General features: G+C 29.8%; 3 protein-coding genes across 9 annotated transcripts; 1 reads left to right on the top strand and 2 right to left on the bottom strand.

Annotated features, from left to right (window-relative positions):
* Nucleotides 1–146: 146 nt before the first annotated feature.
* Nucleotides 147–1,268, bottom strand: LOC116346456. 2 transcript variants are annotated; one of them, XM_031776527.1, is made up of 3 exons: nt 799–1,268; nt 661–734; nt 147–588 (listed from the first exon to the last, which is right to left on the bottom strand). In XM_031776527.1, the coding sequence occupies exons 1-3, from the start codon at nt 885–887 to the stop codon at nt 302–304; spliced, it is 450 nt and encodes a 149-aa protein (XP_031632387.1). In that variant the 5' UTR covers nt 888–1,268; the 3' UTR covers nt 147–301. The 2 variants fall into 2 exon arrangements, with proteins under 2 accessions (XP_031632387.1, XP_031632386.1); XM_031776526.1 differs by having other exon boundaries at nt 157–597; nt 799–1,176.
* Nucleotides 1,269–1,682: 414 nt separating this feature from the next.
* Nucleotides 1,683–3,990, top strand: LOC116346450 (probable tyrosyl-DNA phosphodiesterase). The gene is made up of 6 exons (XM_031776505.1): nt 1,683–2,408; nt 2,467–2,690; nt 2,784–3,018; nt 3,088–3,339; nt 3,401–3,469; nt 3,544–3,990. Exons 1-6 carry the CDS (start codon nt 1,781–1,783, stop codon nt 3,879–3,881), a joined length of 1,746 nt encoding a protein of 581 aa, XP_031632365.1. The 5' UTR covers nt 1,683–1,780; the 3' UTR covers nt 3,882–3,990.
* Nucleotides 3,977–10,538, bottom strand: LOC116346454 (choline/ethanolamine kinase). Of its 6 annotated transcripts, XM_031776519.1 has the most exons (12): nt 10,018–10,538; nt 9,893–9,931; nt 8,902–8,955; nt 7,102–7,214; nt 6,918–7,035; nt 6,685–6,837; nt 6,113–6,214; nt 5,762–6,036; nt 5,094–5,189; nt 4,772–5,027; nt 4,503–4,679; nt 3,977–4,416 (listed from the first exon to the last, which is right to left on the bottom strand). In XM_031776519.1, exons 2-12 carry the CDS (start codon nt 9,908–9,910, stop codon nt 4,309–4,311), a joined length of 1,470 nt encoding a protein of 489 aa, XP_031632379.1. In that variant the 5' UTR covers nt 9,911–9,931; nt 10,018–10,538; the 3' UTR covers nt 3,977–4,308. The 6 variants fall into 6 exon arrangements, with proteins under 6 accessions (XP_031632379.1, XP_031632383.1, XP_031632381.1 ...); XM_031776523.1 differs by lacking the exon at nt 8,902–8,955 and adding an exon at nt 8,356–8,386 and having other exon boundaries at nt 9,893–10,537; XM_031776521.1 differs by lacking the exon at nt 8,902–8,955 and having other exon boundaries at nt 10,018–10,537.
* Between the last annotated feature and the right edge of the window lie 156 nt (nt 10,539–10,694).

Below are 10,694 nucleotides of genomic sequence, written 5' to 3'. Positions count from 1 at the left end.
TTTTTTTAAACAACTGATTCACAATGCTCAATCAACTCCTATACTCTTCCAGTATGCGCTGAAATTCTGCGCTAAAGATATAATTTCATCGTATGTGTTTGTCAAACAAAGGTTCATTTTTTATCAATCTCTTAATATTTATTTATTTTTTTTATGACAATGGACAATATTATGAAACCTCTTTTTTGCAAACGATGCAAAAAAAATGTTCAATAAACAATCATAGTACACAAATATGTATTTTATAGTTGACATTATTGTTTAGGTAAGCATAAATTATGAAATAATGAAAAAATATTATTTAATTGTGGGATACGTGCTCTTCCAGCTCACGATTTGTTCCGCGATGTTGATTAATTTTTGCATTATTCTCTACTACATGTTCTCCAATTCCTTCGACAACTGAAACATTGCATCCGCAGTTGATTTTGTCGTCAGAATGGGACTCGTCTGAATCGTTGTTCTCAAAGTGAATAGCGCGTTTCTTAATTTTTGATATGAAATCGATTATTGTTGGCCGAACTGTAGTTGTTATGTTAATTTTGACTTTTTTTGAAACATGTTCATGCATTTTTCCGATTAAAACACCTGCTGTTCCTAAAATATATAATGTTTATAACACAATAACATATATTTATATGATATAATATCATTTTTTACCTGTCAAAAGACTTGTCGGCATTAAAATATGCTGGTGTTTATCATCGAAGGCCTTGGTGTCAAAAACCCATTGCCTGATTATAAAAAAAAATGAGTTATTCAAAATTTAACTTACATTTTACAATCAACAATACTTACTTTTGTGGATAACTATTAACAATTTCAAAAGCAACTTGAAAAAATATAAGTTGAATGAAGATGAAGATAAAACGGCCGGTTACTCTCATTTTGACTTCTTGTTTGAGACTGCATTAATTATCTGTGTTCTTTCTATTTATAGTCTTCCAAGTTTAATAAAAACGTGATTTTCGCTCATTTGAACACTTGTATAGACGAATGTTTATTTTTTTTTAAACAGTTATATTGATTCAAAGTGCAATGTTAAATGTGTGCTGAATTTCATAGTTTTTTTCGACATTCATCATAACTGAATCATTCGACCGAATCCAAAGATAAGACTATGTTCTGTCTTAATGAAACTTTCAAACATATTGATCATCATTTTGGAAGTATTCAAAAGTTAGTTTATTATTCATAGTGACGATATTGGACATCTACTCAATTTGTAGAAACTTGGTATTTGAGTTTCCAGTTTTCTAAAACCTTAAGAAACGATTTTTTTCGATTAGATAAAATTAAGACTTGCATGTAATACATTACAGCAACTAATTTATGTGGAACGGTGATACTATTCACTGTTGAAGTCAAGATAAATCTGTAGCTCGCAATATGGAAACTATTGGGCTTTTGTTTAATTTATTGCACTTAGTAGCTATTCTAATAGTAATTTTATAGTAAATATATATTTTAAAAAAAACGAAGATAAATTATACCAATATTTTTAATTATATCATATAAACAATAATCTGAATGATATTTTATGATAAAGACCTTGAAATAATAAATAGTAAACAAACAGAAATGAAATAATCAGAATTAAACGACAACGTTAAGCACGTATGTAAACAAACAGAATAATGTATGGATGTCTCTTTCTATATTTCAACAGATGGCAGTAGGTATGAGTAACATCATTCGTTTGGCGTTTGACGTTTGGATTTTTCGCGGTCACAAATAATTGTTGACTAAAATCGAATAAAATTTATTTACCAAATTAAAGATGGAAAAATTAACGAGTAAACAACGTACAAAACCTACTTTTGTTTGTCAGTATGGTAAAAATTGTTATCGCAAGAACCCGCATCATTTCATGGAATACACTCACGAACATCTGGAGAAAATAATGAAACAAAATACAACGCATCATCTCGAACAATTCAAGATTCCAGACGAATTGATTTCACACAAAGAACTAATTATAGATCAAATAAAGATAATCGAAGAATTATTTCCAACGAATAAATCAAATGAAGAACCACTTGCAAAGAAAAATAAACCCGATAAAGCGCTGGCAATCTCATCACATTCCAATGAATCTAATGGAGTAGATAAGATTTCGTTGAATTCTGCCTCAACATCACAACAAAGTGCTTCAGTGTCTAAATTTGACATCCATCAATATATCAAAGTCGTTACGCCCAAAGGAAAAATGAAAGAGAAATTAGACGCAGCGCAACCATTTAATTTCTTTCTCACTTCAATTACATCATCGCCACCGACACATAATGAGCCGCTTTCAATTACTTTTCAAGAAATTCTAGATTCTTCACTCGGTGAACTTGAGTCTAGTGTGCAAATTAATTTTATGGTGGAGATTGGTTGGTTGCTTGGGCAATACTATTTTGCAGGTTGGTTTTTATGAAATAAATATCAGTGATAAGTCGGTAAGAATTTCACTATTTTCAGGGTGCTTGTCTAAAAAATTGCTAATATTGTATGGAACTAAGTCACCTGACTTAGAGAACATCCACAAAACCAAACCACAAGTTACTGCAATAGAAATCAAAATGCCCACACCGTTTGCTACTCATCATACAAAAATGATGCTACTGGGTTACAAAGATGGATCGATGCGTGTAGTTATCTCAACCGCTAATCTATACGAAGATGATTGGCATAATCGAACACAGGTATAGAGGATAGAGTATATCTATGAAGTATTTTTGTGTGTCTGTGTGAGAGAATTATTTACATGTAACATGTTCATTTTTTTGTTCATAAAGGGAATTTGGATTTCTCATGCATTACATCCATTACACGAAGGCAGTGATACGGCTGCTGGTGAAAGTCCAACTGAATTCAGAAACGAACTTTTAAAATATCTTTCGTCTTACAAATTGCCCCAACTACAGCCTTGGCTAGTTCGCATTCGTAAAACAAACTTTTCGGAGGTAAACGTATTTTTAGTGACATCTATACCAGGTGCATATCAGTCAACCAATGGACACTTCGCTCACGGTAATTATTATAAGAAATAAGAGATTATTAAAAATCAATTTTCACATATTCTATTATATTATATTATAGGGCATGGTAAAGTTTCTTGGTTACTATCAAAGCACGCTGCACCGATTGAAGATAGTTCACCTATTGTTGCACAAAGCTCTTCACTTGGAAGCTTTGGTGCGAGCCCAGATTCATGGCTGACATCTGAGTTTGTAAATAGTTTTCGGCGAGATACAAGGGAAATTGGATTAAGAAAAATACCGAGCGTTCGAATTATTTATCCTTCATTTAACAATGTTGCAAATTCTCATGACCACCTCATTGGTGGTGGATGTAGGTTCAATTAAAATATTATTAAATTATATGATTATTAAACTGAATATTCAATTATCAGGTTTACCTTATGGAAATCAAACACATCAGAAACAACTATGGTTGAACGATTTTTTTTACCAATGGCGAGGTTTGTTTGTACAAGTTTAACAATAATATATCAACCAGTGATGATCTAAAAGTTCTTTTTTTATTTTGTTATAGCTGATTGTCGTTATAGAACAAAAGCAATGCCGCACATTAAAACATATTGTCGATGGACAGATAAAAAATTATTTTGGTTTATTTTGACATCAGCTAACCTCTCCAAAGCAGCATGGGGACAAAAAAATAAGTCATTAACTAACCCAAGTCTACGAATCAGTAACTACGAAGCCGGTGTTTTGTTTCTTCCAAAATTTGTTACGAATACACGCTATTTTTCAATGGATGAATCTGATTGCAGTACACCAATGTTTCCACCAGTTTATGATGTTCCTCTCACAAAGTTTGTTGTAGATGACACTCCTTTTTTGAGTGATATTTTGTTTCCAACCAATTAATTTACAATTGTTAATAGTTCTTATTATGAAGTCTGGCCATTTGGCGTGGACTTTCGTATTATCTAACCGATATTTTGTTTTCAAAGTAATAAATCTTTTTCGAATGATATCCGTTTATTTTTTATAAAGCATTTATTTTAAATAGGGCGTTTTTATTTACGCTGTGAAGAAATATTTTTTAACCTTTACCATGCGATGAGATTCATGAAAGTCAAAGTCCGAAACCATAATACTATTCGCACCTCGTACTCCTACTTGACAATCAAATTGTTCATTATTCAGTGCATAAATAATTGTCACAAATGTCTTTGTATTTGAAACATATCCACGGTTGACAATGTGGAATTACAAAAATGCATCGATTATCATTTTCAATTACACAATTTTAACGAAAGTTATGCGTTTCGAAATTTCAATTTCACTTCACTCATTTTCGATCATCTAGTGTATGTGTTCGTTTAGAATCTATTCCTTTGGCTTTCATATATGTTTCTTTTGCGGCAAAATATGCAGTTGCTCTCTTTTGTCCATAGTCCTATACATAAAATATTAAAAATACGATGATGTAAATCAATGTGATCGTTACAGTTATCTGATCTTGAACATATGAACAATATTTACCCAATATCCGAATTCAATATCTTGATGAACATTAACAAATGACCATAGTGTCCAGAGAAAATGAGATGCCATAGTGAAGCATAAGACTTCATTTATTAGCTCATCGATTTCAGACGCAGCTGGTATGTAATCGGGATTTGAAGACAGTTCAATTAAGTATGCTCTTAAAAATCGCTCCTGAATGAAAAAAGAGAGAAAAGAAGGAATGAATGAAAGTTTGTGTCACTTGAATGGAAAAATGAATTAATATTTCATTGTGTGTTAATTACCTGTTGCTCTTTGTTTGGATACATATCGCTTTCATATGAAAAAAATGGATACTCTTTAATCGTATAATCCATCATCCACTCAATGAAATGATTTGCCAAATCAAATCCTCGATAATTGTAGGCACAATACTCAAAATCAATTATCATTAATTCTGGTTCATTGTTTGTTTCAGCAGAGAACTGTGATTGGTCACTGAGTAATGAGTCTCGCGTATTATCCAAGTCTTCATCTTGGCTGTCACTTAATGAGCGCTTTCTACAAGAAAAAAAAGGAATATTTAAATTACTTAACCAGGAACAAATCAAATATACATTAGTTTACCTTGAATGCATTTTGTTGATTGGATTTAAATTTCCATTGAAATTATCATGTCGATCAAAGTGTCCATCTAATATGGTTGTGTCATCGAAAAATGAACTGAAAACGAAAAAAATTTGTTGCAAATGAATTGATTAAACAATGAGAGAGACATAAAAGTAATTAAAATGCACTTAACCGCATGCGGCTCTGTCTTAGGTTGTTGGTTTTTGTGTGAATTTTTATGATTGCAGTTTTATGAAAGAATTGAGTGAATATTTTTGGTTTTGTGTGTCTTTTGGTGGATGATGTGAGTGATCGTAATCAACCATTACAAGTGAAAGGCATGCACTTTGTTTTATTTATGTCAAATCAATTTTCCAAAATATTCACAATACCAAAATTCGATCAATTGAACAAAGCAAATGACTTTTGTATGAGCTTTTTTTAATTTTCAACATGAACAACGGCTACTACAACACAATAGACAGACAGAAGACTTGAAAGAACAAGCAGTCTTGTCTCCAGACAAAGCATTCTTCTTCACGGAGAGATCAAGATTTGTATACAAGTACATTTTAAATATTAACTGAAAATGAGGAGCAATATGTGAGTAAAACGAATATTTTCCCGAAAAATCGGGAAATTCATATAAATATTGATAAAGGCGTGTTTTAAATATAATTGTTTACCTGAGCTGTTCTGTTGAGCTGCTGGGTGACGATAAACTGCTTGATTGCTCTCTTAGGAGAATGTTTCCTTCTTGAAGATCGTTGTGGCAAAATACTACTGGAAACTCTTGTACTTCTACCGCGGATTTCAACCATACCAGCTCTTTTTTGAAATCAATTTTTCGTACTGTCTCCATTATTTTCAATTCGTGTGTATTTTTTGTTGTGTAATTTTTTAAAACATCTTCAACATTTTGAAGCCATCGATCCATCGTGATCCAAAGCCAATCAGGTTCCTTTTGATAACAAAAATACTCATTGTTTAATCAATTCATTTGCAATAAAAAAAAGAATTCTTTTCAGCTCATTTACCTTTGATACAGGTATACTTAATTTGTGTATTTTTGCCATCTTCTCCGCTATTTTACATGATATTTTTGCATCACTTAATTCATTCGTTGTTAATGGTCGTGCCTATTTACGAATACAATATAACAGTCATTATAATGCATAAACTTATACTCTATCATTTTCTGTAATTCACAATGGCAATTGCGAAATTCAAGTTAACGCGATGATTTTTTTTGCTTTCATTATTAATATTTGCAGCATATTTTCAAACATATTAAATGCGTTTCTTTAATTTTTTTCTTTATTCTTTATTTTTTCGTCGTTGTTACTGTAGTAGTGTACTAGACGATACGAGTTCAACAGCAATTTTCAATTTCCTTCGTCGTGGGGCAATAATAACTCAATCCGTATACTACTACAGGTACACTGACAAAGAAAGAAAGAAGAAAAAAATAAAGAGACAACCCAAACAGCGCTTTATGGATACAAAATATGTTACTAGCAAAAATATAAGTTAAAATGACAATACTCGAAAAAATCTGAAGAACGAGGCAATGAATTAATCTTCACGATTTAGAAGAATTCATATTTACCGGAATATATTGTTCAATTCTGCCACCAGGGAAAATGCCATGCAGTTTTGGACCCAATTTTCGTTCACTGAGCAAGGTAAATACAACTGTGTCAGTTAGTACCGTTTCAAGTTGCTGCTCACCATGCGTGCGACCGTAAATGCGTAATAGCACCTAAAATTGAATTAAAAAGAAATACATTTAGAAAATATAACAGTTTTTTTTTATTTGAAAAGAATTAAGCATGAACATACTTCTTTCGGTTCTTGTGGTGTTGTATCCTTTCTAGCACGTTTGATATTTTTTACCTTATGACAGGAATCAATATCATCGGGTAAACTTACGTAGTAGAGAAAATTTGAAAGACCACCACTAAAAGTATTCATAATATATTGAATTTATGTAAATTACTGGAATATTATAATTAGTTTAACTAACCTAATTCGTTTAATGTGTAAATCTGATGCTGATATTGTTTTCCATGCCCCAGTGAGGTAGTCTCGACAAATTCTAGATGCTAGTTCACGCATTTCGATTGAGTTTTTCGAAGCCTACTTCAAACAATATTTTGAATTAATTTTATTATTATATTTCTCAATAAAAAAAACATGCATATTGCACAATGAACAAAATTGAGATCATAAGTATGTATTTGATTTTGATGAAATCATGCAAATTTATGTCATCACTTGATAGGAAAAGTTAAAATCATTGGTTTATTGATATAGTAGTTGTATTAGTTGAATTTTCATTCTCTAGACCTTTAAGATTCTTTTCTATTGATACCGAATTGTAAATTTAGTTTCGTTTTTTTTTTGCTTATTCAACTGGTCGACAAATGTCAGGCAAATACTTGCAAATAAAAGTGCAATCAATTCATTCAAGTTGTAATTTAACATTGGGCATGCGCAGCATGAATAGTATGAAAATTAACCTTCTTTTCGAAAATATTGAAAAGTATGTGCTGTCAACATATCCAGTAAGATTGTATGTGTATAGGCCCAGTTCAACCGGTGTCTGTTAAAATGTACTGTATATTTAAAAAATATCTGTTATGCGAATATTCCATATGGATAAATTAAACAATTGAGTTCACTTTACCAATTAACATTGATTAACAGAATTAAGCATAGTGCTGTTTTAATTGTGCACTTTAAATAATACAAACGTCAGATTTGAAACTAAAATTCCAACAAATTTATGTTGAACATATTTTGAAATATACGAATATAACATGTTTTTATACTAAAATTTGTATATTTTATATGAGGTTTGTACTATAAAACGTTATAATAATGTCTTTAATTCTAGTGAAAACCTGGTAAGAGAATTGGAATTAAATGCTTTTAAATTTTTCGACATCACAAATTTGGAAACACAATAAATTGATGCATTGATTTTCGAAATATGCAGAGTTAAATCTGTTCCGTTTTCGTTAATCTGATTGCGTTGAATTCATATTAAGAAAAAAATGTAATTTTCATTGGGATTATTATTTTGGATTATATGATTTTTTCTAATTGTACAGAAAGTTTTTTCTTAATTCATTATTTGTTTTCTGTGATATGCTTTAATTAAAGATTTTATCATAATCGACATTATATTTGGGCGTAATTTTAAGAAGTTCACGATGGCAGTTTTCGTATTTATTTATTGAACAATAATATTTTTTTTAAGTTTATCATAACTTACAAATTCTGATTAAATTTTTGAAACCTGAAAACTAAAAAACAGATTTTACTTTAAATTGAAATGATGTTTTGAAATTAGACTTTGGATTAGTATGTTTTCCATACGCAAATACCATATTACGTCTTAATATTTTTTCATTAAGAATTTGGTCGTAAATAACATATTTGATGAATTTGAATCATTAAATTCAAATTAAGATATTAAATTATAATATTATCCGAAATAGCGGTTTCCACCGCACGTGCTATGTTTATTACGATATATTATATTATTTTATTATCGACCAATCTTAATTAAATTTGCACAGATGATAGTATATAGCTCGTTGTCAACTCATTAAATTCTGGTTTATCTAATCATTTCAAATTGAGTAGATTCAAAATGAAATTTTTCATAGCAGTTTACGGAAATGTGAATATTATTATGCATCATTTTATACACTAGCATTCAGTTATACAAAAATATGTTATTTTGTGCAAATAATGCTATCAAGCAATTTTCTAACTTCAACTTAATTCGATAGTGACTATAACAAAAAGAATTTACCCATATTTCAATCTCTTCCAAAGATTGTGCATATTTATTGAATCGATCTTTATTCTAAATAAAATAATATTGATTTTTTTTTTATTTTAACCCATGACTTAAAACATATTGAGCAAAGAGTATCAAAATAAAATAAAGAAGATAGAAAAGTCTAGAGCGATATGGATATCAAAATGAGTGAGTCATATTTTATTACTCAATCGATTGGTATTTTAACCCTAAATAAGCTGATGAAAACAAGACAAACGACATTTTACCCTTTAATTGTAGTTTGACGCATATATTCTTTCATTTTTTACATTCATAAAAATTCCACATAATATCTTATCAGTAGAGACTGAACTACGCACTTGATCACTCGATATGAAACTACAATTTTACCCAACAGATAATATTTGACGTAAACAAAACTTATTGTTGTTTACTTATAAAATTGATTGAAAAACTAAGATGACAATATAGGCAAAAAAAGTACAATGATAAAAATCGATAAAATTTGCATTGATCTATGAATATTTTTTTAGTTTTTGTCTAGCGCAATTTATTTTTGAAAGGTGTTTTTTTGATTGTGCAAAATGTGTAATAATATAATACATTTACGCATTTGACCGAAAAGTTATCAGTTCAAACAAGTTACTGTCATTTAAATGCCATATCAGCAATAAATTAACACATTGATACAAAATATTTCACAAAGTCTGTATGTGTGGATAAGAAAATGTTTAAAAATATCTTTATATAAAAAATTGTAATTTGGTATTTTTGTGTTTTTGGCAAATCTTCCTAAAATTTTAAAGTGAAATAAAATACTTTGTAGCATGTCTTATTATACTTTTGAAAATTCTTTTTTTATTCTTTATGAATAAATACCATTTATACATATTGAAACGGGTAGCGAGAAAAATTTGCTCAATTTTTTTCAAGACGAATAACATATACAAGAATGGATTGTTGTTTATGAATCTAAAAACAAATTATAACGAGACCATACCTTTATCATTGATGACATGATTTACGACGACTGGTTTAACTACGTTGGATATTCTCAGAAAAAAAGAGAAAATTCGTGTCACAGAATACAAAATATATATTAACTAATTACAAACACTGTAATACTTTTTATATGAATTATCACACGGTTACTTCGAAAACGTTGGTATAATTTTTCACAAATGAAGAGATGAAGTGCTACTGTACTTTGTACTGTCGACTCAATGCGAAAACTTCCTTTTATTCGTAACGATTTCAATAGAAAAAGAATTATAATTTCTCAAATTTTGGATTTTATTGAGAAATGTATCTCCAGGGAACAAGGAATAATTTTATTTCCTGATACTTTTTCTATGTATTGATGCGAAATTTACTACAATTTGTATATCAATGCTATGTGAAAAGAAAAAAAACTTGGAATGCGAATATAGATTACAGCTATCCGTGTAGTTTGCCTTTGCGGTGTGTATTTCAAGTAATTTCTTTGTAAGGCGTTAATTTGTTTTGTTTTGTGTTATTTCATTCGATATTCAGTATTCGATATTATTGTTGCAATAAAAACTTGCATAAAAGTTTATTATAGAAATGAATTCTAGATGTAAATTTTAAAACGTCTGTTCTACTCAATAGCTAAGTTTAAACTGATGTATATCGAGCCACAATATTTGGAAAATCGTATGATTTCTTTTATAAAAGAGTGTGAATGACGTTAGCCACCTTGTGGGAGAATGTGTAGTTATACATTGACATTTAAGGCCTATTCTTTTTGTTCATTTTACAGATGCAAGTTATGATTTTTGAAT

This window comes from Contarinia nasturtii, unplaced genomic scaffold, assembly GCF_009176525.2.
Source record: "Contarinia nasturtii isolate CC-2019 unplaced genomic scaffold, AAFC_CNas_1.1 Cnas_scaffold_1500, whole genome shotgun sequence".
Lineage (NCBI taxonomy): Eukaryota > Metazoa > Arthropoda > Insecta > Diptera > Cecidomyiidae > Contarinia > Contarinia nasturtii.
The sequence above is the reverse complement of the archived record's forward strand: the minus strand, read 5'-3'. Positions and strand labels throughout refer to the sequence as shown.

Bases quoted from the DNA above. Each gene is read 5' to 3' on its own strand.
- LOC116346456 (XM_031776526.1), bottom strand. From the start codon at position 887: ATGAGAGTAACCGGCCGTTTTATCTTCATCTTCATTCAACTTATATTT. The intron at 735-798 runs GTAAGTATTGTT...TTTTATAATCAG, and splicing joins GTTAATAGTTATCCACAAAA to GCAATGGGTTTTTGACACCA. The intron at 598-660 runs GTAAAAAATGAT...TATATATTTTAG, and splicing joins GCCGACAAGTCTTTTGACAG to GAACAGCAGGTGTTTTAATC.
- LOC116346450 (XM_031776505.1), top strand. From the start codon at position 1,781: ATGGAAAAATTAACGAGTAAACAACGTACAAAACCTACTTTTGTTTGT. The intron at 2,691-2,783 runs GTATAGAGGATA...TTGTTCATAAAG, and splicing joins ATTGGCATAATCGAACACAG to GGAATTTGGATTTCTCATGC. The intron at 3,340-3,400 runs GTAGGTTCAATT...TTCAATTATCAG, and splicing joins CCACCTCATTGGTGGTGGAT to GTTTACCTTATGGAAATCAA.
- LOC116346454 (XM_031776519.1), bottom strand. The intron at 4,680-4,771 runs GTAATTAACACA...TTTTTCATTCAG, and splicing joins ATCCAAACAAAGAGCAACAG to GAGCGATTTTTAAGAGCATA. The intron at 4,417-4,502 runs GTAAATATTGTT...TTTTATGTATAG, and splicing joins ATATTGAATTCGGATATTGG to GACTATGGACAAAAGAGAGC.